The 24141-nt window shown below is 41.3% G+C and overlaps 1 protein-coding gene across 4 annotated transcripts in view; it reads right to left on the bottom strand.

Moving 5' to 3' along the window:
- Positions 1-24141, bottom strand: part of PC (pyruvate carboxylase) — a 2844646-nt gene that overhangs the window by 2516182 nt on the left and 304323 nt on the right. For all 4 annotated transcript variants that reach the window (XM_044073797.1, XM_044073795.1, XM_044073794.1 and 1 more), the window contains exon 3: positions 19670-19854. In XM_044073797.1, coding sequence (XP_043929732.1) covers positions 19670-19854 — 185 coding nt within the window. The remainder of the gene's footprint in view (positions 1-19669; positions 19855-24141) is intronic.

Here is a 24141-nt window from a genome sequence, read left to right as displayed (position 1 = left end):
AGTACTAGGACGTCTGGCTTCCAAAATGGCATCCATAACCTGCTTGGGTAGGAAAGCAGAAATCAAAGGCCCTGGATGAACCAGGCTGCCAGGCTGAGTGTTCTGACATGAGAGTGTAAAACCTGACCCTGATGTTGGGACAGAAGGTTCGGAGACTGAGGTAAAACCCAAGGGGGCTCCAGACATAGTTTTTTTAGAGTTGGGTACCAAAACTGTTGAGGCCAATTTGGGGCCAGCAAGATTATCATCTTGGGCTTGTCCTGTTTTATCTTTAATAATACCCGTGGAAGAAGAGGAAGAGGCGGAAAGGCATATCCCGAAAGGTTCCTCCAAATGAATGATAGGGCATCCACTTTCCAAGCTTCTTTGTGGAAAGCCCTAGTGCAAAAATTCTGTAGTTGATGATTGAGGTGGGATGCAAAGAGGTCTATGTGAGGACATCCCCAGACTGCTGTTATCATCCTGAATATTTTGGTGTCCAGCATCCATTCGTGTGGATCCGAAAGGTTTCTGCTCAGACTGTCTGCCAGGAAGTTTAGCTTCCCTGGTAGAAATTGAGCTTGAAGGTCCAGATTGCAAGCTAGAGCTGTGTTCCATAGATCCATGGCTAGTCTGCAAAGGAGGAAGGAATGAGATCCCCCTTGCTTGTTTATGTACCACATAACTGTGGTGTTGACTGTCCGTATTAGTAGTTGTCCTGGATGTAAAAGATTCCTGAAGGCCAGTAGAGCTTCCTGGACAGCTAACATTTCCTTTAAATTGATATGCAGGTGCTTCTGATCCTTTGTCCAAAGGCCCTGCAGACAGCTGCCCTGCAAATGGGCTCCCCAAGCATAATCAGAGGCGTCCGTGGTTAGAATCTGAGTGGCAGGAGGCAGACGGAAGGGTTTCCCTTTGTTTAGAGCACATGCCCTGGACCACCAAAGAAATTCCTTTTGAAGGCAAGGAAGGACGGAGATCAGTATGTCTAAACTGTGGCAATGCTGAGACCATACACTTTTTTGGCACCACTGTATATTCCTCATGTATAGTCTTGCATATGGTACGAGAAGGATGCAGGAGGCCAGGTAACCCAGAGCCTGCAGGAATCTCCTTGCAGATAGCTGAGTTAAAGTTGCCAAGGTTTTGAAAGTTGAAGCCAGCAGTAACTGTTTTTCGGATGTCAGAAATGCCATCTGGGTTGTGGTGTTTAGAAGAGTACCCAGAAAAGTTGTTGTGAGGGTGTCAAATTTGACTTTTTTATGTTTACAGAGAAACCTAGGAACTTGAGGAGGTTCTGAACAAATTCTAGATGATGGAGTAAGACATCCTTGCTGTCTGCCTGAATTAGACAATCGTCTAGACAAGGGTAAATTTGAATTCCCTTGAGTCTGCAGTAAGCTACTACTGGAGCCAGGCATTTGGTGAAGATCCTGGGTGCAGTAGACAATCCAAAGAGCAGTGCAGAGAATTGAAAGTGCCTTGCTCCGGCCTTGAACCGGAGGTATTTTCTGCATTCCTGCCTGATGGGAATGTGTAAATATGCCTCCTTTAAATCCAAAGTTACCATCCAAGCATCTTTGGACAGCATTGCAAGTAGCTGCTGGAGAGTAAGCATCTTGAATTTTGGAATTTCTAGAAAGGTGTTCAAGACTGACAGATCCAGAATGGGTCTCCATGAGTTTTGCTTCCTGGGGACTAGAAAGAGCCTTGAGTAAAAACCTTGTCCCATCTCTGAAAGTGGAACCAGTTCCATGGCTTTCATAGCCAAAAGAGCTTCCACCTGGTTTAAGGCCTCTGTCCATTGATGTTTTGGAAGGTCTGGCCATCCGCTTGGCCTTGGCAGGGTATGAAAATGGAATTTGTAACCTCTTAGAACCACATCCAGAACCCACTTGTCTTGGGTTATAGGAGTCCAATTTTGATAAAAAAGAGAGAGTTTTCCTCCGAGAGGGGCTTCCAGGCAAGAAGTTCCTGCAGCCCAACAGAGGGAGTCATTGAGTTTGTTTCCTATGAGTTTGTGACCTGTCCTCTCCTCCCCTAGGGGTGGAAGCAGTCCACTGTCTTGGTCTATAAGAACCTTGTGTTTGAGGCCTTCCTCTGGAGCATCTATATCTACCTCTCTGAGGCCTGTCTGAAGTGGGAAAAGACCAATTTTTAGAAGGCCAATTTCTGCTAAATCTTGGTGGCTGTACTTGTAAGAAATCTTTAACTGTTTGCATGGATTTCGCCTTATCCTCCATCTTTTTAATCACTTCTTCAGCTTTTGATCCAAACAAAACATTATGCTGAACAGGAGCATCCAATAATTTAGCTTTTACTTGTTCTGGCAAATTTTGTTCCTTTAGCCATGCATGCCTTCTAATGACTGTGCCGAAGGCAGCAGGCCTACAAGAAGCCTCCAAGGCATCAAATCCACAGTGTAAATCATGCTTTCCAACTTGCTCAGTGGTATGCAATAAGTCATGTAATTCCTTATCTGCACAGGCAGAAATTGAAGTAAGCTTTTGTTTTAAAACAGACAAGAGAAATTGCTGGTATTTCAGCATATGAAACTGACAGTTTAAAGCCCTGATGGACAAAGTAGCAGAAGTATACACTTTTTTGCCCCATCTTTCTAAAGATCTACAGTTCTTTTCAGTGGGAATGGGATTTTTGGCAGAAGTGGCCTTAACTCCCTTGGGGCCCTGAGAAATGGTTTCAGGGTCAGCAGAAGGGTTCTTGTATAAAAACTGGTGGGAATCAGGAACCCTGTAATATCTATCTGGCTTGACAGGAGCAGTGGGAAAAGAATCAGGGGTTAAATTAGCCTCCGAAAAAGCATCATCCACAATATCCAAAACAGGAGGAATAGCCAGGGGTCTATTTTGGGGGAGAAGAAGAAAATCCCTTAGTCTTTTCTTAGATTCTGAATACTCCTGTCCTTCACAGTGGAAATGTTCCCTCATTTCATGCAAAGTTTCCCCAAAAGAGAAATCCTCAGGGGGAGAAGCTGAGGGAATAGATTCCTCAGCATCAGAATCCTCATAAGGAGGGAAAGAATATTCCTGGTCAGAAGAGGAAACTGAAGAAACAGAAGCCTGATCAGAGGAATCATAATAAACATCTTGCCTTGGCCTTTTATCTGGAGGGGGATGTGAACCCCTAATCATAGTAAGTAAATCCTCCGCCATCTTGAGTAACTGTTTCTGTGACTTGGGAGCCGGTTCAGAAGAGGCTTGTGTTGCAGTCTTTGCTTTAGAAGGAGTCTTTGCCTTTGTCTTTGGCTTTGCCTTTATTATAAGCTGAGTAGGCCTGAAAACCCCTTTGGAAGCCGGTACCTGCACAGCGGCTCCGGACCCATCAGAAGGAGCATTGTCCGAAGGTCCTGCAATAGAGATATTGAAAGGCCTTGTTGGCTCCTCATGACAGTCCGTTTCGGCCATCAGTTCTGAAATGGCCAACGACAGGGGCTGCAAAAGCACCTCAATGACGAAGGCCGAACCTGAAGCTGGCTCTGCTTGTGCGCTATCATCAGATTTGGACCTCAGAGGCCTGTCTTTATCCTTGCGACGTTTCTGAACTCCGGTAGCCGGAACTGTATCCGATGACATTTTGTAGTTAAAGCACCTACTGAAGTAATGAAAAACAAAATCGTACCTTCGTTTAATTGTACGTTGATTGAATCTAGCACAAAACCGACAACTAGCTACGTCGTGGTCAGGGCCTAAGCAAGGAATACAGTAAGAATGAAAATCCTTATGAGGTATTTGCTTCCCACATGAAATGCAATTATTAACTTTTTCTGACTTCGGACTGGACCAAGAAAAAAAGTTTCCCCAACAGGGTACTTAGCTTTGAGTGGAGAAGAAAGTCTTTGGACTGAAGTTTACCAGAAAAAATCGGCAGGAGTCAGCCGACCGGCACTTGCGAACTGCTATCACCGCACGGCAAGAAAGACTGGAGAAAATGGCGTCGGCTGACAGCTTTGTACTCTTGGCGCTCTGACGTCAGGGAGCATGGTTGAACAGCCGATGCCGGACCCAGACTTTGGGATTCTGGCCGACCGAGGACTGCCTGCCGGCAGGGGAGAACCCTACAGTCATGACTGCAACAGTGAAACACGATGAACATCGTGGACTTCAATGGGTGAGAGAGACCTCCGGCCACAAGCAACTGGTCAACAAGCAGCAACACATCTTGCTCAGAGAGACTCCTGGTCGACCTACTAGAGAAACCCAAGGGTGATTCTGGCCTTTCTAGAAAAGGAGTATATTGGCTACCAGCAAATGGATCCAAGGAAGGAGAGTACTAGGTCCTTGATAATTTGAGAGGTGCAGAGCCCGGAACAGAGGACGTCTGCACCGAAGAAAACTGTATGAAGTAGTCTGCGCAGACGACGTCGGCACCATGGAAGTTGAAGGTGTCTGCACCATAAAAGCAAGTGTCTGCACAGATGGGTATGGTGCCGTCGACTAAAGTGTCTGCACCGGTAACAAAGACGGTGCCAAACAGGACTGCACAGAAGAACATGTCTGTGCTGAAAGTGTTTGCACTGTGGAGGTCAGTAATTTTCGTACTCTGAGCCAAAGGGGATTGTACCAATGGTGCCGAAGGGGTCTGCACCTGCATGGACGGTGCCAGTAAGGGCTGCGACGGAACTGTTGGAGCCGTAATTGTCTGCACCAGGAACTCCAGTGCTGGTTTAGATGAGAGATAAGGAGGACATGGCTGGAGCCAGAATCAGCTGGGGCAGTGCCGAGCCTGGAGCCGACAGGGTCAGAGGTGACAGCTCCGAAGTAGTAGTCAATTTCACTTTCTTATGAGTCGACTCCCTACAATCTCCAGAGAGAGATGAAGGGAGCGACCTCGATGAGGAAGAGGAAGGACACCTCTTATGGGGTTTAGCAGGAGGGGGTGAGCCCTCCGACCCAGAAATAGGTTCATAGGTTCATACTAGGCTATCTGCCCTAGGGCATTTATAAGCCTAGCCAGAGTGTGTTTGGCTTTTGCCACCCATTTTAAATTAATTTTGCTATGCCCTTTTTGGAGGTTAGTATACTGTGCCTCTGTCTAACAGTGACACAGAAGTGATACCCGGGGTAAACCTATGATCTCCCATCCACTCATCAAGATTCCTCTTGAAGAGAGTCAATGAGGGACTCTGCCTAACCTGGACTGGGATTTTATTCCAGAGTGAAGGGAGCCTCTGGGTTATGAACCTGTCCCTCCAGCATGTCCAATTTATTTCAGTGCTAAGGTTCAAGTCTCTCAAGCACGTAGCTCGATGGGATTTGTATTTTCTGAGGTGCAGCATGTCCATTAATTCCGGGGTGGACATGGCTTTATACGTCAGGCACAGATCGCCTCTGAGCAGGCGGTATGCCACTGAGTAGAGCTGGCATCTGTTTGAGCCCTTTGATCCTCTTGGTGAGGTACTTTTGGGGTCTTTGCAGTTGCTGCAGGTGTCTGGTAAGGTACATCCCGAAAGGGACATTGTACTCAATTATGGGCCTGATAAGGGAAGAGGCACGATGACCTCCCTGATCTAGATGTGAATCCCTTCATGATTAGGTGGGCTATATAAAATGTTTTTCTAACCACTTTGGCCACGTGGTTGTCAAATGAGAGATTGCTATCAACTTGGGTGCCCAGGTCCCTAATTACTCCTTCTGTACTTAATGGATTACCACCTATGTGGTAATTTGTGGGCACTTTGTTTTTGCCAAAGGGGATGACTATACACTTTTTGGCGTTTAGCTTAAGGCCATGGCTCTGGCACCAGTTGTCTGTTTCTATGAGGCCCTTTTGGAGGATGCTTGTGTCGGCTAGAGAGTCGATTATGGCGCCCAGTTTGCAGTCATCTGCGAACTTCGTCAGCCACAGTCCTTCCGTGTTGGCCTGTACCTCCGAGAAATATATACCGAACAAGATAGGTCCCAGGACTGAGCCTTGTGGGATGCCACTTGTAACTGGTTTGGAGTCTGACATGGCTCCAGCAATTCTAACCATGTGGGTTCTGTCCTTGAGCCAGTTTGCAACCCATCTAGTGACACAGGGGTTTATATTTAAGCTGGTGAGCTTATCTATAATGCCTGAGTGGGGTATTGTATCAAAGGCTTTTGTGAGGTCCAGGTAGGCTGTGTGGACCACCTGCCCCTCGTCAATGGCCTTGGTGACTGTTTCAAAGAAATCGACCAGGTTTAAGAGGCAGGATCTGCCCTTAACAAAGCCGAACTGGGTAGGATCCAGTGTCTGTAGGTCCCCAATATCTTTATTTATGAGGTCCATGATGATCCTTTCCATAGCTTTGCAGACCAAGCTAGTCAGACTTATGGGGCGATAGTTTCCAGGATCCGTTGAGGCACCACCTTTGTGGAGAGGGACCACTGTTGCTGTACGCCACTCTTTGGGTACATATCCTGTAGTAAGGCTGAGATTGAACAGTAGTTTTATGTTTGGGTTTAGCTCTTCTTGGAGTTCATGTAGGACGCAGCCCGGGACACCGTCTGGTCCCATTGATGCTGTTTTTTGCTTTGGAGAGGGCGGCTCTTACCCGAGCATCTGAGATGTCAGGGGGGCAGCACTCTGCTGGGATAGATATTTGCCTTTTTGGTGGGGAGGGGGGGGGGGTGCGCTGAACCTGTCAGCTAGGATGTTGGCAATGTCTGTGGGTTTGATGTATTTTTTGTCATTTTGGACTAATTCTGAGCATATCTGGGAATTCCCACCCAGGTTCCAAACATAACTAAAGAAAGCCTTGTGATTATCCTTCGTGTCTTGTGCAATTTTTCTCTCGAAGCTGGCCTTAGACGATTTTATGAGTGCCTGTATTTTTTTGCTAATACTGATCAGAGATGCCTTCCCTTTTTGGGATTTTGCTCTACCATGTAGTAGCTTCCTCCTTCTATTGTATAATTTGTTTATGGCGGAGGTCCACCAGACAGGACGTCTGCCTTTGGAGGATTGGGTCTTGGTTCTATTTGGGATTGCATGATCCATGCATTCCTGAAGGTGTTCACAGAATGTGTTTATAAAGAATTCTGCGGTCTGGGCCGTATTTTCCACAGGCTCGGGGGCTTTGAAGGATTCCACCTCGGTTTTGAGGAGTGTGAAATTTGCTTTAGAGAAGTTTTTCACTGTGGTTTTCTGGGCAGGGGGTGGGGTCAGGATGTGAATATCCAGTGAGATTAGTTTATGGTCTGATCTTACCAGTGAGGGATACACTTCTGGTCTGGAGCATAGAGTCCCCATGTTGGTGATGATCAGGTCCAGTATGTTTTCCCCTCTTGTGGGAGTGGTACAAGTTGTTCCATAGCATTTGAGTTTATAAATTCTAGGAACCTTTGGGCTAGGGTGTTGGAGCTAGAGTAATGCTCCCAGTCTATGTTTGGGTAGTTGAAGTCACCCAATATAATGGTGTTTGGAGAGACCTTCATATTTTCCAGTGTTCTCAGGAAGGCCGAGTGGGGTTCCTGGGTTTGGGAGGGTGGTCTGTAGCAGGCTATAAACTGGAAGGCAGTTTTACCCACTGTTAGTTGCACATGGATAGTCTCTGATGCTTCGTGCTGTGCCACCAACCTGGAGGTGTGGGTATCTTTGACTAATATTGATACTCCCCCCCCCCCTCCTTTTGTGGTTCGGTCCAAGTTTTGGGGCCGAAAAGCATGGTATGAGGTATAACCTGGCAGCGCTGGGGTGCTCTCGGGAGCCTTGAACCAGGTTTCTGTTATTGCACAGATATCGATGTTAGCCTCACAGAAAGCAGATTTGAGAAGACCTTTCAAGATTGATTAGTTCTTTCTCTCATTAAGAGTCCTGGTTGAAAAATTTCTACAAATCCCACATGGGGGATCCACAGTAAGGTGGGAGACATTCAAACAATAGACACAAGTCATGGCCATTGGAAAGCGGTAACGTACGGCCACAATACATAACTTTGCTTAAAACCAATGCTACTTTTCTTATCCGACATAATGATGTGGAGAAGAACAGCACCAAAAAGAAGAGGAGAGACTACCCAAAAGGGTAAGAAGAGAGAAGGAAAAAGGATTACCAACGATGGTAATGAAGAATTACCTCAAAAGTAAGAAAAAGGGTAATAAAGAGAAATAGACTAAAGGGAGAGAGTCTAAAGGATACAACAGGGTAGGAGAATAATACCAGAAACTGAAAAACTTTAAAGTAGAAACGATATATAAAACTTTCAAAAAATTAGAAACTTAGCAGAAGAGAGTGGCTTGACATGGCTGTACAGCAATGCAGGAAACGACATCTGAGGAAACAGGGAGCAGATCATTGTGGGTAGGATCTTGGCTCGAAAGTTTTTGGCTGACGTGAGCTTGGTATAAGGCCGGCCTGGTTCCGAGGATGGAACAGATAACCCATTAGTAATGAATGAACAAAGATTAGCAACATCAGTTCTAGCCTTTTTCTCACAGCAAGTTGTAGCAAAGTCTGGGTGAGCTAGACAGAGTCTAGTTTAAACTACAATGACTGGACAACCTCAAACTGCCTAGGTGTATTGTAAACATCTTCAGTTTCCTATTCTGACTGAGATAGGTCTACAATACTAGTCCTATGCCACGGGTTTTAAAAGCAAATTCACTCATCTGCACTGCATTAAATAAATATATTCTCAATGTAATGCACTACCTAGCAGCTAAGCAGCAGCATGCGGAAATGACTCTTTCTGCATCAGTGTCTCTGCATTCAGTTATCTGACTACAGTCAGCTGTTTGTTGACTGCAAAGGAAATTGGATTGTGTGATTTACTTTTCTGCAAGTGTATATTACTTAAAATAGGATCCAAGTCTGTTCACAATAACAGGGGAGAGAAAAATTCACCATCCTTTTTGTGCACAGTTAACTGCATAGATGTTTAACTACTACTGTACAAGGACTTACAGAAATAAGACTAAACCCGAAGGTCCACAGAAAGGAACAATATGATAGAATGAGAGAATTTAGTGAACAAGTACAGAAGTGCATCTAAAGCAGCTTGTGATAATAGTTATTAGGGACAGACAATAGAAACTCGAGTAGATAAATACAGATTAGGAGTATGTTAATGTCGGTAGTATAGAAGAACGGGAGGAAGAATAAACCTGGACTGAAATATAGTTAAATAAGTATAGGTAAGTCATAGGTTAGTATTGGTAGTGCAGGAAAAACAGAAGGAAGGATTGAGAGTTGATTAAAAATTATGTTACAGCAGCTAACCTACTAGAAAGCAGCAGCTAACATTGCACAACTATTATAGTTATACCAGGAAGAAACATGCAACAACTATGTGTCTCAACAAACCGTACTACTGTCTAACAATCATGAAAGCATGCAAATATCATGAGATACAATCTGGCCTTACTTGAATATGAAAACTCTACATACACGGACAATGCAGTGCAGTGCAACCCACATCATACCTCCCAACAGTACCAAATTACTCCGTTTTTTTACAGAGTTTTGGGGTCCAAATAATGGGGTGCCATGATTCCAGAGTGGCACCCCTTCATTTCCAAATTTTTCCCAGCTTATTTTTTATTTAAATTTTTATTTTTTTCGCTTTTTCAGTTGACATCATCACGTATGCGATGACGTCTGCTCCATCGGTGCTACCAGCAAGTTGGAATTGAGCTCAAGGGCTCACATTGCACACATTTTCGGCTGGCTCACTATTCACTGTTTGTTTTGAATGGATGTGTGTATGCATTTCCAGCTGGCTGTTCAAACGGATCTGCAAGTGGGAACAAAACATTTTTTATTATCTTCTGGCTGCACTTGCGAGCGGGAAGTCCTGGGTACTGCAGAGCTTGGCTTGAGCAGGGTGAATGGAAAGGACTGCTGCGAGATGTGAACGGGTATCTGAAGAGCTTGGCTTGAGCATATTTCAGAATGTGTGTGTGTGTGAATGCCCCAATTTAATACACCTGGTGCACACAGGTACTCAGGCTCAAACCCTGTACCTTGGGTACATGGTAAAAAGAGCTTAGTCCCTAGCCACCACCATGTGAATTTATGCCTCAAATTTTTGATCCGTTACTAATAAAATCTGTGTTTTTTCAGGATTTTTGTGGCAAATCACTGAAGGCTAGAATTCACTAAATAATGACAGGCATTTGAATTTCAGACTTCATATTCTTCAGAAAATAAATGGTAACACAAAACCTTTTATTCTAGCAATTTTCTAAGTTTGATGAATAAAAAAACGCAATAAAGTTCTAGTGAAAAAGCCACAAAACAAGCACAATAATAACATATATATTCATTATACAATTACTTATTAAAGAATTATCTATTTAAATATAGGTTAATCAATGTATTATATATATATAAAATTTTAAAGGTTTTTATTGTTTTTATTAGGTAGACAGTATTGCCATTAGCATATTTTATATTGTAACATACAAATGTTAGTTGTTGATTTTCTCATGCTTCTTTAATAAGTAATTGTATAATGAATATATATATATTATTATTGTGCTTGTTTTGTTTTTAATGTATAGTGTGACTTATGTACTGTGGAAGTAACTACGACTTTAAGCCACTATTATTCAATTAACTGATTAATATTGGTGTTTTTTTCAGTATATATATATATATATATATATATGTCTGTGGAACTTGTAAATGTTGTTCTGATGAAGTCTACTACATCGTAGATGAAAGCGCTTAACTAGTTATACTTGTGACAATAAAGGATTTATATCAACTGGACCGTGGCTTTTTCACTAGAACTTTATTGCGTTATTTTATTCATCAGTTTGTGGCGAGTTCTAATTTTCTAAGTTTATAAGATCAGTATTTGAAATTTGTCCCTATTTTGGGGTTGTATTCCCCCATTATTTACTTTGTCCAGGTTTGTTTGTGCTAAAACATTGAGAGTTATGGTGAGAAGTGAGAACTGAATTTTGTATTCCCCCATTATGGCTTTGTCCAGTTTTTTTGTGCTAAGAGGTTGAGAGCTATGGTGAGAAGTGAGAACTGAATTCACTAAATGATAGCCATTTAAGTTTGTCTTTCTATCTTTCAGGAAACTGCTGATTTGGCATAGTGGTATGTTGCTCTGACTGTAGTGCCCAGGGTCCTGGGTTCAAGGCTTGGCAGTGAAATGCATGGTGGTAACACAACATTTTATTCTTGCAACTTTTCAACAATATACAAGCAACGTTTAAAATATGTCCCTGTTTTTTGGCCTTTTGTTCCCCCCCCCCCAAAGAAAAACCCAAACTGAAATTGAAAATAAGTGCAAGAAGCTGCGCAGGATGCCTATGGCTTACACTAATCATCATCATCATCATCATCATCTTCTTTCGGCTGTTCCCGTTAGGGGTCGCCACAGCAGATCACCTGTTTCTATTTCTTCCTGTTCTCTGCATCTTGCTCTATTACACCAACCACCTGCATGTCCTCTCTCACCACATCCATATACCTTATCTTAGGCCTTCCTCTTTTCCTGTTACCTGGTAGCTTCATCCTTAGCATCTTTTTCCCAATATACTCAGCATCCCTCCTCAGCACATGTCCAAACCAACGTAATCGTGCCTCTCTGGCTTTGTCTCCAAACCTTCCAACCTGGGATGACCCTCTAATATACTTATTCCTAATCCTGTCCACCCTCATCAAACCCACTGCAAATCTTAACATCTTTAATTCTGCTACATCCAGCTCAAACTACTGCCTCTTTGTCAATGCCACTGTCTCCAACCCATATAACATAGCTGGTCTCACTACCCTCTTGTAGACCTTCCCTTTCACTCTTACAGGTACTCGTCTGACACAAATCACTCCTGACACACTTCTCCACCCACTCCATCCTGCCTGTACTCTCTTCTTCACCTCTCTTCCACACTCACCGTTACTCTGAACTATTGACCCCAAGTATTTAAACTCATCCACCTTCGCCACCTCTACTCCCTGCATCCTCACCATTCCTCTATCCTCCCTCTCATTCACACACATATATTCTGTCTTAGTCCTGCTGACCTTCATTCCTCTTCTCTCTAGAGCATATCTCCATCTCTCCAGGGTCTCCTCCACCTGTTCCCTACTCTTACTACAGATCACAATGTCATCTGCAATCATCACAGTCCACGGGGACTCCTGTCTGATCTCGTCTGTCAACCTGTCCATCACCATTGCAAATAAGAAAAGGCTCAGAGCTGATCCTTGATGTAACCCCACCTCCACCTTAAACGCATCCGTCACTCCCACCGCAGACTTCACTGCTGTCACACTACCCTCGTACATATCCTGTACCACTCTTACATACTTTTCTGACACTCCTGACTTCCTCATGCAATACCACAACTCCTCTCTAGGCACCCTGTCATATGCTTTCTCTAAGTCTACAAAAACACAATGCAACTCCTTCCGACATTCTCTGTATTTTTCCATCAACACACTCAGAGCAAAGATCGCATCTGTAGTGCTCTTTCCTGGCATGAAACCATCCATACTGCTGATCTCTAATCATCACGTCCCTTCTTAACCTTGCTTCCACTACTCTTTCCAATAACTGCATGCTGTGACTGATCAGTTTTATCCCTCTGTAGTTACTACAGCTCTGCACATCACCCTTATTCTTAAAAATCGGTACCAAAACACTTTTCTCCATTGCTCAGGCATCCTCTCACTTTCCAAGATTTCATTAAACAATCTGGTTAAATACTCCACTGCCATTTCACCTAAACACCTCCATGCTTCCACAGGTATGTCATCTGGGCCAACAGCCTTTCCATTCTTCATTCTCTTCATAGCTATCCTTACGTCCTTCCTTGCTAATCCATTGTACTTCATGATTCACTATCCCTACATCATCCAACCTTCTCTCCCTCTCATTCTCTTCATTCATCTACCCCTCAAAGTACTCTTTCCATCTCCTCAACACACTCTCCTCGCTTGTGAGTATGTTTTCCTCATTATCCTTTATCACCTTTACCTGCTGCACATCTTTCCTAGCTTGGTCCCTCTGTCTAGCCAATTGGTACAGGTCCTTTTCTCCCCCCTTAGTGTCCAACCTTTCATACAACTCTTCATATGCCTTATCCTTAGCCTTCGCCACATCTCTCTTTGCCATGCACCTCATCTCCTTATACTCCTGTCTACTTTCTTCAGCTCTCTGACACTCCCACTTCTTCTTTGCCAACCTCTTTCTCTGTATACTCTCCTGTACTTCCTCCTTCCACCACCATGTCTCATTGTCGTCCTTCCTCTGTCCAGATGTGATACCAAGCACCTTTCTAGCCATCTCCCTTACTAGCTCTGCTGTAGTTACCCAGCTATTTGGTAACTCTTCACTGCCACCCAGTGCCTGCCTTAACTCATCCCTGAACTCCACCTCACAATTACCCTTTTTCAATTTCCACCACTTGATCCTTGGTGCTGCCCTCACACTCCTCCTCCTCTTCTTGATAACCAATGTCATCCTACAAACTCCTGTCCTATGCTGCCTAACGACACTTTCTCCGGTCACCACTTTACAGTCTCCAATCTCCTTCAAACTGGCCCTCCTACATAAGATATAATCGACCTGTGTGCATCTTCCTCCACTCTTGTATGTCACCCTATCCTCCTCCCTCTTGTTAAAATACATATTCACCACAGCCATGTCCATCCTTTTCGCAAAATCCACTAACGTCTGACCTCCTGCATTCCTTTAATACCATACTTACCCATCACTTCCTCATCCCCTCTGTTCCCTTCACCAACATGCCCATTGAAATTTGACCAATCACCACTCTCTCACCCTTGGGTACAGTCATCAACACTTCATCCAATTCACTCCAACATTTTTCTTTCTCATCCATTGCACACCCAACTTGTGGAGCATACGCACTAACAACATTCATCATTACACCATCAATTTCCAGCTTCATAAACATCACTCTATCCAACACTCTTTTCACCTCCAAAACACTCTCAGCATACTGTTCCTTCAGAATAACTCCTATTCCATTTCTCCTCCCATCCACACCATGATAAAACAATTTGAACCCACCTCCGATACACCTAGCCTTACTCCCCTTCCATCTGGTCTCTTGCACACACAATATACCAACCTTCCTTCTGTCCATCAAATCAGCTAGCTCTGTTCCTATACCAGTCATGCTGCCAACATTCAAAGCTCCGACCCTCACTACCACAGTCCTAGCCTTTCTCCTCTCCTGCCTTCGGCCATGTCTTCCGCCTCTTCTCCTCCTTCGGCCAACAGTTGCCCAATTTCCGCCAGCACACTACTGTTTTATATATATATATATATATATATATATATATATATATATATGTATATGTATGTATGTGTGTGTATAGTGTGTGGTTGTGGAAGTAGACTTTTATGACGGAAATGTTCTGAATTGGGCAGTTTTGTTATTATTGGTTCATGCATTTTGTTTCATTGCCTACTGGAAAAATTGCTCAAACAATAAATTTAAAATGTGATCTGTATAATAAGTGTGCTGTATTATACAAGGAATATCATTTAATAAAGTCAGGAAAGTGCATTACAGAACACATGTATGTTACTTGTTTTGTGTACATGGGGCCAATGATTTGAATACAGCCTAAAGATAATCTTTATCCATGACTTGCCAGATGCATTTTCTTTGCATGTGATTTGGATTTCAATGCTGTTTCAATGACAGACAAGTGTTAATGCCAAGTCTATTATCATTGTGAGACGGTATTGCTTTGTTTAGCAGATGTCTATTAGTGTTTGTGCATTGTGCTATAAAATGCAAAAGTAAAATCCAAACAATTATTGTAGAAGTAAAGCAGTATGCACACACTAGTGTTTATGGTAAATGGGGTGAAATGCCCAGGTAATGGGAAACTGGAATGGCTGCAGGGGGACTCTGGTGCCATATTTTGATTGTCTGTTCTTCAGTTTGCATTCAAAAGTTGGTATCCCACAATTATATTGTAGTGGGTGGGGTTACGTAATTATGTATGCAAATTTTATGTTAATCAGCATACAGATTTGTACCTATTTTTCATGGGCCTTGTCCAGACTTTTGATGATTCCAGGTTGAGAGGCATGACCCACATAAGTACTGCAATGTGCACTAAGCAGTTAGATATTGCTTTTAAAACCAGTGGCATTGTAACCAGTGTAACAGAAAGCACTGATTCTATTAGGGTTACATATGGAAATAGAGTTATACAGCCAGAGGCAAACTTGGACATAAACATATATCAGTTAAAATACAGCTTTAATTAAAAACTTGGTAGATAATTGCAAACACACACTCATACCTTCAACATCATGGACCCCGACCTTGTCTGCATAGAAAGTGCCAAGGGTTCTAAAAACAGAACTACAACAGCTTGGATGTGTTTGTGTGAAACTTTTAAACAGATTAAGAAGTACTTATTAAAAGCAGTAGGAAAAACAGCAACAACTGGGTGACATCACAGATTTCAAGAGTTGTAAAATAACATACTCTGAAAATTATTGTTTAAAGGGTGTTAATCCACACTATTTTACCAGTCAGACTAGTTACTGACAATAGTCAGTCAGTGTACACATGTACAATGATGGTTATTAGTTATAGTACAGTGTATCAAGATAAAGGAAATAATTTATTGAAAAAAATGAAGATAAAAGGTATTCTTGACATAGGGGCTGATTTAAGTTGGAGGGCTGAGACTGTCCACACTATGCAACAGGAACATGAATATGAAAAAACTTTCGGTTTCCCAATCTGACAAGTGTAGGTCTCCATTAATACTAATTTCTGATTTTAAAAGCAAGTTCACTTATCTGCACTACATTACATATCTATGTGTAGGTCTCCAATATTAGTCCTAATTTGCTGATTTTAAAAGCAAGTTCACTTATTTGCACTACATTATACAGCTATAATCTTAATGTAATGCTCAACATAACAGGTAAACAGCAGTATGAAGAAACATCATGGCTTTGTGTTCAGTTATTTGCCAGTGACCACCTGTTTGTCATCCGGAAAAGCACCTGGATGGAGTGCTTATGTAAATTCCACCAGACACATCAGATGGAGACCCCAGCCTTGTCTATAAGACAGAAACTGGGGAAATATGTACATATATCTAGCTTCAGAAATTTCCTTTCACTGGTATTCTTGAACACATACTTCATACTGCACAGATATTTTTTTTTCCTTAATTACATTTCCTTTAGCAGCATAGCACCTTCACTACATACATCTCTGGTAATCAACCTTTTAGCAGTTTGCGGTGCACTTCTTTGGAAACCAACCTTTCATCAGTTTCATATGACTTTGTTAAATCAATCACAGCAACACTTGCAATTCCACCACTATTTTATGCAAGTCTTTAGACTACATTTAAGAATTATTTCACTTACTTCAATCTCCAAGTCTAGTTTCTGTTTCTAGCTCTCTGCCTTTGGGCGTGGCAAGCCAAAGCACTTCCCAGCACAACTTATGAAGCAGCAAACTCATTTTACTCCAAGTTTATTGAACATATCTTGAGCACAGCAATTGCAGTAGCTTGTGACCACAATTCTTCAGAATGCATCACTGGGATGGCAGTCAGTTGTGGTTTCATTAATCAGTGCTTTTTTTTGGGGGGGGTTGCCCTCACCTCTATTTCTATACAGACTGAATTCACTTTTTTTACACTTACAACAGCTAAAAAGCATTTCTATACATTTCTCATAGTGGTCACCAGTATCAAAAATCAAATTTTGCAAAACTTTCCACCAGATGTAATATTTTAGGCAGCTATTAAGTCAGTGAAAACATACATTTTCACTCACCATTTTATCTTACTGTTTCAAGCCTTTTAGGCAAATCATCCTTAAAAAGGGAAGATTCACCACCTTTTACATATCTTACTAGCTTCCACAGTACAAAACCAGAGACTGAAGTTCTTAAATATTCAGTTTTACCTTAATCATTAAGAATATTGTGTCAGAGTCTCAGACTTTCTCAGTGAACCAACTTAAACACAGTAAAGCTCAGTCTATCAAACAAAAATTTCATGTACCCAACATAAACTACAGTACCTGTTGTGAGTTTAATTGTCTTCAAATTTATGTAAGTGACTAAACATAAAAAGTTTATTATCTGTTGGCAAGTCTTAACATCAATGTTTTCCAGTTGTTTACATGACTCTCTTGCTTATGCCATTATCTGTAAGACCTCATCTGTCTCGTTCCCTGGAAGTCTAACTGCTCTCTGTTTCTGGCCTTCCCTTTTTACCAGAAGGGAGTTGTGACCTTTTATAGGTTCACAGGTTCATAGGTAGGTACAAGGCTAACTGCCCAAAGGCATTTATAAGCCTAGCCAGAATGTGTTAGCTTTCGCCACCCCCTTAGACTAGTTCCCTGTGCCTCTGTCCAACAGAGCCACTGAAGTGATCCCCGTGGCAAACTTTCTGTTTCCCATCAAATTGTCAAGGTTTCTTTTGAAGAGTGTTAGCGAGGAGCTCTGCCTAATGTAGATTGGAATCTTGTTCCAAAGCATGGGAAGTCTTTGGGACAGGAATCTATCCCTCCAGCACATCCTATTTATTGTTGTGGTCAGGTTTAGATCCCTAGAGCGTGTGGCTCGAGGGGAAAAGGTTTTCTTTAGGTGGAGCATGTCCATCAATTCTGAGATGGACATGGCCTTGTATGTCAGGCAGAGATCACCTCTGAGTAGGTGGTATGCAACCGAATACAGCTGGAGTTTCTTCAGTCGAGCTGCATAGGGCATCTGTTTGAGGCCAGTGATCCTCTTGGTGAGGGACTTCTGTGGTCTTTCCAGCTCTTGCAGGTGTCTTGTAAGGTACATCCCAAATGGGGCGCTGTACTCTGTGATGGGTCTGTGTGGCATTATCCTCCCATAATACCTCAACACTGCAGCTCTGCACAACCCATAGTGGTGTGGCTGCTAGGGGTGCACTACATCACTATATGCATACAGACATGTACACAATTATATATGCATGCATATATAATACACAGGCACATGCATTTGCGCACATATATATGAATGTATGCATACAAGTAAGAAAACAACCAACTTCAAAAACAGAAAAAAAAACACAACGTACTACACAACAAATTAAAAAAGTGAAAATACAAATGAGTTTTATCCTTTGCCATGGATTTCAGACTGTGACTAATCATATGATTCACTTTGATCCAAGTCTTAAATTTTTTGTTCTTCAGAACATATTTATAGATAAGAATTCTATTTAGACCCAGATGGAATCTCTCATTCAATGTGATCTGCCATAAAAACTCTATATTCTAATTTATCTTACCTATTACCAAAAAAATCTTCAGCAACAATCAATTACAAAAATATATTCTTAAACTTCACACTTTTTTAAATGTTTATAAAAAGCTGACAGGATGTTATCTTTATACTGCAACTGTAACTTTGCTCATAAATCTCGTCTTCTAATTTCCTGTTAGTTTTTCCAACATAAGCAGTTGAGGAATAAACTTGAGTAGATACATAAAAACTAAATGTACACAAAGAACATGCTAAACATTTAAAGGTACCTTTTTATTGTTATTAACTTTGGGGTATAACCTGGTATCTTTTTCCCTACCATCATTTTCCAACTTTTCTTTTAATATTTACTTGTATCTTTTTATTCACAAATTTAGGACCATCTTCTACAAAGTGAAACTTCCTGGCTACCTGCAAGAATTCACCATTTTTTTTTGCACTCCTATAACTGCACTACTGAACACAGTATATGTTAACGGCACAGTTGCAGCTACATTAAGAAAAGAGAACACAGTGACTGTGATATTTGCTGCATGCAAGTAACGTGTGTGTGTGTGTGTGTGTGTGTGTGTGTGTGTGTGTGTGTGTGTGTGTGTGTGTGTGTGTGTGTGTGTGTGTGTACACACACATGTATTTTCTTCACAGACAGATGCATACACATACCATGTACATTAACTGTTTTATGCAAAGGAAGGTCAAGTACTAAACTATCTGCATTAGATGGGTACCTATAGAAACTGAATGCTGCCTGAAACATCTATTTATAGTAAACTGTTCACATAGACTACCTCCAGACTGCCTTGAATGTAGCACTATAGTCTTGTTATTTATTTGTATACAGGATAAATAGCTTCTTTTTATTAGCAGTGATATAGTTTACTCCATACCCAAGTACTTCATTGCGTTCCATGTTTCCCACAACGTTAAGAGGTTAAATTTAGTTGGATTCCAACATCTTTCATTCCTGTCCTTTACCTGCACTGCTTGCTACATTAAATGTTTGTCTCTCATACGCCTAACATTTTGCTGCAGACAATTACCACTACAAACTAACATTCACAACTGACTTTTCTTATTTCAATGACTGCATTGCCAGTAGGCCAGTTTCATGTATTTAGCGAGATATATAGTCCAGATGAACTGAAAGACCACTTGATTTTTTTTTAAGTTTCAGTACGACTTAAAACTGCCTGGAAGGCATGGGGCAGTATTTCCATTGAGGTGCTACATTTACTTCTAGTCTACATTTTCATGTGATTACTGAAAGATGTCAAAAAGTCTGGTTTAACACATGCCCTTGCTGTTCTGGCCAGATTTCATGCATTCAAAATATATCTGCAAATCATTCAGTTAAAGCTAATATTTACTCCATGTCTCAAACTCCCCCATGCATAAATGCTGAACATAAATCAGACTGCCTAGGATTTGTCTTTCACAGTACACAATGACTTACTGAACTACTACTTTCTTCTTTTAATGAGACATACCTTTGCAACTTTAATTATGTCTGGAATGTGCAGGTAGGCCTGGACAGGAGCTAACCCCTTGCCAATGAGGTAGGCCTCATCAGCTTTCTGTCTGTGTATCTGACCAGTGTCCTGCTCAGAATAAACAGCCACAGTACGGATTCCCAGTTCTGTGCAAGCTCTGAATACTCTAGTTGCAATTTCACCTATAAGGATAGAAAAAATTATTTAGTATTTTGAAAGCAGAACATTTTTGTACCTACAGCTGTAAAATGCTCTTATTTATGGCACTAAATGTTGAGAGGTCAAGATCTTACCCTGCCACAACAAAATGCAACAGGTCAGACATATTATGACAGTATCAGCTGAAGTATTAAGAGGACACCAGCCATGGGTATTACAGTTGGGTTTATCCTCTCCACTGTTCAGCATTTGTTTCTCTTCAATTTCCCAAGCTCAAGTGATATATGCATTACTATGACAATACTAATCTTATTACTTGTCAATCACATGACCACACTCATCTGATTCCATTAGCTTAACCCCATACCACTGACAAGTACCCTTCAAGAAAACAAATACAAAGATATGGTACTCCTTTTGCTGAACAAGAGAACTGTGGTCAAAAAAAGAGGGCTTACTTCAACAACAGAAGATTTAAGGTAGTAAGCCAGTGTATATGTAGTTTGGGATAGTTTAAGAGTTAGTGTTGGTCCTAAGGGGGCCATTTTTGTCGACCATTTATTAGTAAGCTAAGCAGTGGAATGTTAAATCAAGAGGTCCAGGCAAAGACAAAAGGCCTGTGGCTGACCAAGTTTGCGGACAACTATAAATTAGGTGCTGTCATTTACTCTCCAAATGTTAACATACTGCACACAGAGGTGATCTGTGTCACGCCTACAAGGCAATCTCAGACCCTAGCCTACTAGAGATGCTCCATATCTGTAAGTCTAACTCCTCATGCATCACTTGCTCAAAAGGCCTGAATCTAATATGCAACATCAACAAAACTTGGAGAGAGAGGTTTGTCTCCCAGAGGTTGCCCTGTCTCTGGAATAGATTTCTCATACACGTCAAACAAGAGTACCTCACTGACCATCTTCAAGCGCAACCTTGATGAGTGGATGGGAAACCACAAAACTGTCCCAGGGGTTCCACCTGTGTCTCTCACTAATGGGGGCAACAAGTGCTGACTGAGGTTTCTTTTTCGCATGAACACTTGGCTAGGCTTGTCACGGCCCCAGGGCCATTAGCCTAGTAACCTCCTATGATCCTATGAGAAGCCTGGAAGCTTAAATTGAAACAAAGAAAAAGGAGTTGGGAAGGTAGTAACTTTAGGTGATGATGACAAAACTGGAGGTATTATCCTAGAACATAAATGGGCTGGTAGGGAGAAGTAAGAAGTAGAGACTAATACTGATACAACAGTCAAGCAATAGGAGTGATGGTACAAGAGAAACGTCTGCAGGAAGGTGAACATAAGGATTTTGTAAAACAAATCATAAGGGGAAAGTCGAGTGCACAAATGGGAGGAAAAAAGGAGTGTTGACACCTGTGAAGAGAAAAAGGGGGGTGGCTGTGTGGCTTGAGAAGGATATAGTGGATGCCCATGGAAGGTATGCAATAATAAAGGGCATTGTTAAGACAAACAAAACTGTATTTGTATACATCCCATAAAAAGTAAAATACAGGAATTAAAAGTGACCTTAGGGAACACTCTAAGCCAACAAAGCAGAGTTTTCCTATCGGGCAACTGGAATTTAATATATAAATGAGATGCATCTGGCAAACCAAGAAACCATAGGACATCAAAGGAGGCTAGGTGGCTGGAAAAATATTTGAGAATTTTTTTCATTAAAGATACAGCAGAAAACTTGAAACAGGGGAAACGGTATACATTTTTCTCCTAGCAATATGGTAATTAGACCGAAATTAGATAACCTACATTACTATGGAAACTTAGTCCCCTGGTGGTTAAATACAATATCTATCCAATAAATGTCAGATCATGCACCAATGATGGTAATCTTGAAACAGAAAGGTAAAAAGTTTGGAACAGACAATGGAGGTTTCTAATTCAATTGATAAACAAGAGACTGAGGAAGTAGACAGGTTCAAGCATACAGCAGTTACTGATGTAAAGTCAGGGAGGGTGAGTGGGAAGCTGACAGTTATGGGATGATAAAAAAGCTAAGTTACAATGTTTAGCAAGGTACAGACGGACAAATAATGGAACACTAATAATGAGAGATATGTACAGAGATTAGAAAACATTTTAAAAAGCACCAAGAAAAGCTGCACATGGTGACAAAGTAGGAGAGGGAGCTGATAAGGTAAGAATGGATGATGTTAAGGTAAGAATGGATGATGTTAAAGACCTCCTAGATACTACAACTGAATATAGAAAAACTGCATTAGCTCAGATATATTTTGATATACTATGAAAATTCCCTTAAGGGTATAAAACTGCTAGCCCAGAGACGGAGAAAGCAAAAAAATTAAAAGATCACTCAAAGTTAAGGATGTCTCAAACAGGTAAGCTAGAAATGGAACTGGATGAAATAATGGTGGTCACGAAACAATCTTATGGGGATATATATATATATATATATATATATATATATGTGTGTGTGTGTGTGTGTGTGTGTGTTGTGGGAGTTGGACACAGAACTGCTAGATTTCTAAAGCAATTACATATTCCAAACATAACACAATAAAAAAGAACAAAATTTAATGAAAAAGAAAAAAAATAGCATTAAAACATCATAATCTATACCCAATCTATAATCAAATTGGATAGGTTATTTCAAGCAGAAAAAGAGAAATTAGCTAGGCTTAAAATGGCCTGCAAGGGCATCTAGCATAGTACTTACCTAGGAACCTAAAGGTTTACTGGAACGATGTCAGGAATAGATGGCATCTCTATTGAGGTATGGGAACTATGATGAAGATCTGGCACAAATTATTTATTGATATACTGGAGGGAGATATAGTCAGACATGTGAGATGAATGCCATTACATTAAATGAAAATAAGGCTCCAGCTGGCCTGGTCTCATACAGGTCAATCTCACTGTGTAACCTTGACTATAAAACATTTATGGCTATAATGACAAGGAGACTGGCAATGATATTGGGTAGAATTAGTTATCAATGTGCGTTTGAGGAATCTAGGCAAAGATTTGATAACAAAAGCATACCATTAACGATGGGGGTATAACTGGTTTATCCAACAAGAAAAGATCACACTTTCTTCAGATATTATTCTACTTATTATGGACCTACAGAGTGATTTACCTGAAGGTACTGACATTTTAAAATAGTACTGAATAGTATGGAGATAGAGCAAGGTATAAAATTATAAAGACAAAGAAAATAACACAGTTATACACCTACTTGGAAGCTCATACAAAATTATCCTTTTGTATGGGGTCACCAAGAGATGAAATACTCAGAAATCTGGAGAAGGAAAGAAGGCAAAGCAATGGAAAATTATGAGAATGGACATGGATAGCAAGATAGATGCTGTGAAGATGTTCCCGGTCCCCTTGGCATCATATATTGGACACGTATACTTTGGGAAACTTGACCGGAGTAGTTGGATTCAAATAACAAAGGAACTAAAAGCATTCTTCAGGGACAGTAAGACAGCTAGCGTACGATTGGAAATACACTTACCTGAAGAGCTGGGGGGATTAGTTATGCCTGCACACAACAGATATTACCAAGCTACTCTGGCAAGACTAGCGGACCTGATGTAGGTGGAAGACGGAGACCTTAAATGGAAATAGATAACAGTAAGACAACAATATGGTGGGCGGGGTGATGATAGCAGAATGAATTTTGGATGAAAGTAATTAAGAAAGAGAACAAGAACTATGTGGTGTTACATATATGATTCCATTTTAGAAGTCATAAAACTGCAAAAAAGTGCACAGTTGGCTCTGGGAAGTGTAGCCAATCAGATTAAGGGAAGAAAATGGATAAGATGGGAACAGGAGGCAAAAGCATGGAGAGATTTGAAGGATCCCGGTTAATGGGAACAGACTACACAATGAAGAAAAACAATGGGAAGAGGCAAGGTAGCAGTTTAGATTGCATCCAAGGGATCAGTTCAGATGCTTATGATTAAAGCTGGAATATAAACAAAGATAGAACAAAAAGACAGGTGGGAGGGAAGGACTGAAGCTGTAAGTTTCATGACTACATCAAGGATGGAAATCATCACAATCAGGAGGTTAATAAGTGGGGCTTATAAGAAACTGAACAGTGAGAGGCTGGGACTTCCTGTAAATGTAGGATATTCACATAGAAATGTCAGCACAGATACTTTAATCCCTCAAACAGACTACAAAGAATGTTTTCCCAATCAGGAGGAGGGTATTGGAGGTGTAGCATTGGAGATGGGGAGTTGGGAACATATTTTCAGGTCATCAAAGAGTATTTAACTTACCTGTAATGCCTTGTTCGTATACTTCCAGTTCACACCCATAC

This window comes from Protopterus annectens, chromosome 6.part0 (assembly GCF_019279795.1).
Source record: "Protopterus annectens isolate FY-2018-M chromosome 6.part0, PAN1.0, whole genome shotgun sequence".
NCBI classification, from domain to species: Eukaryota; Metazoa; Chordata; order Ceratodontiformes; family Protopteridae; genus Protopterus; species Protopterus annectens.
This window is presented reverse-complemented; position numbering and strand designations above follow the sequence as displayed.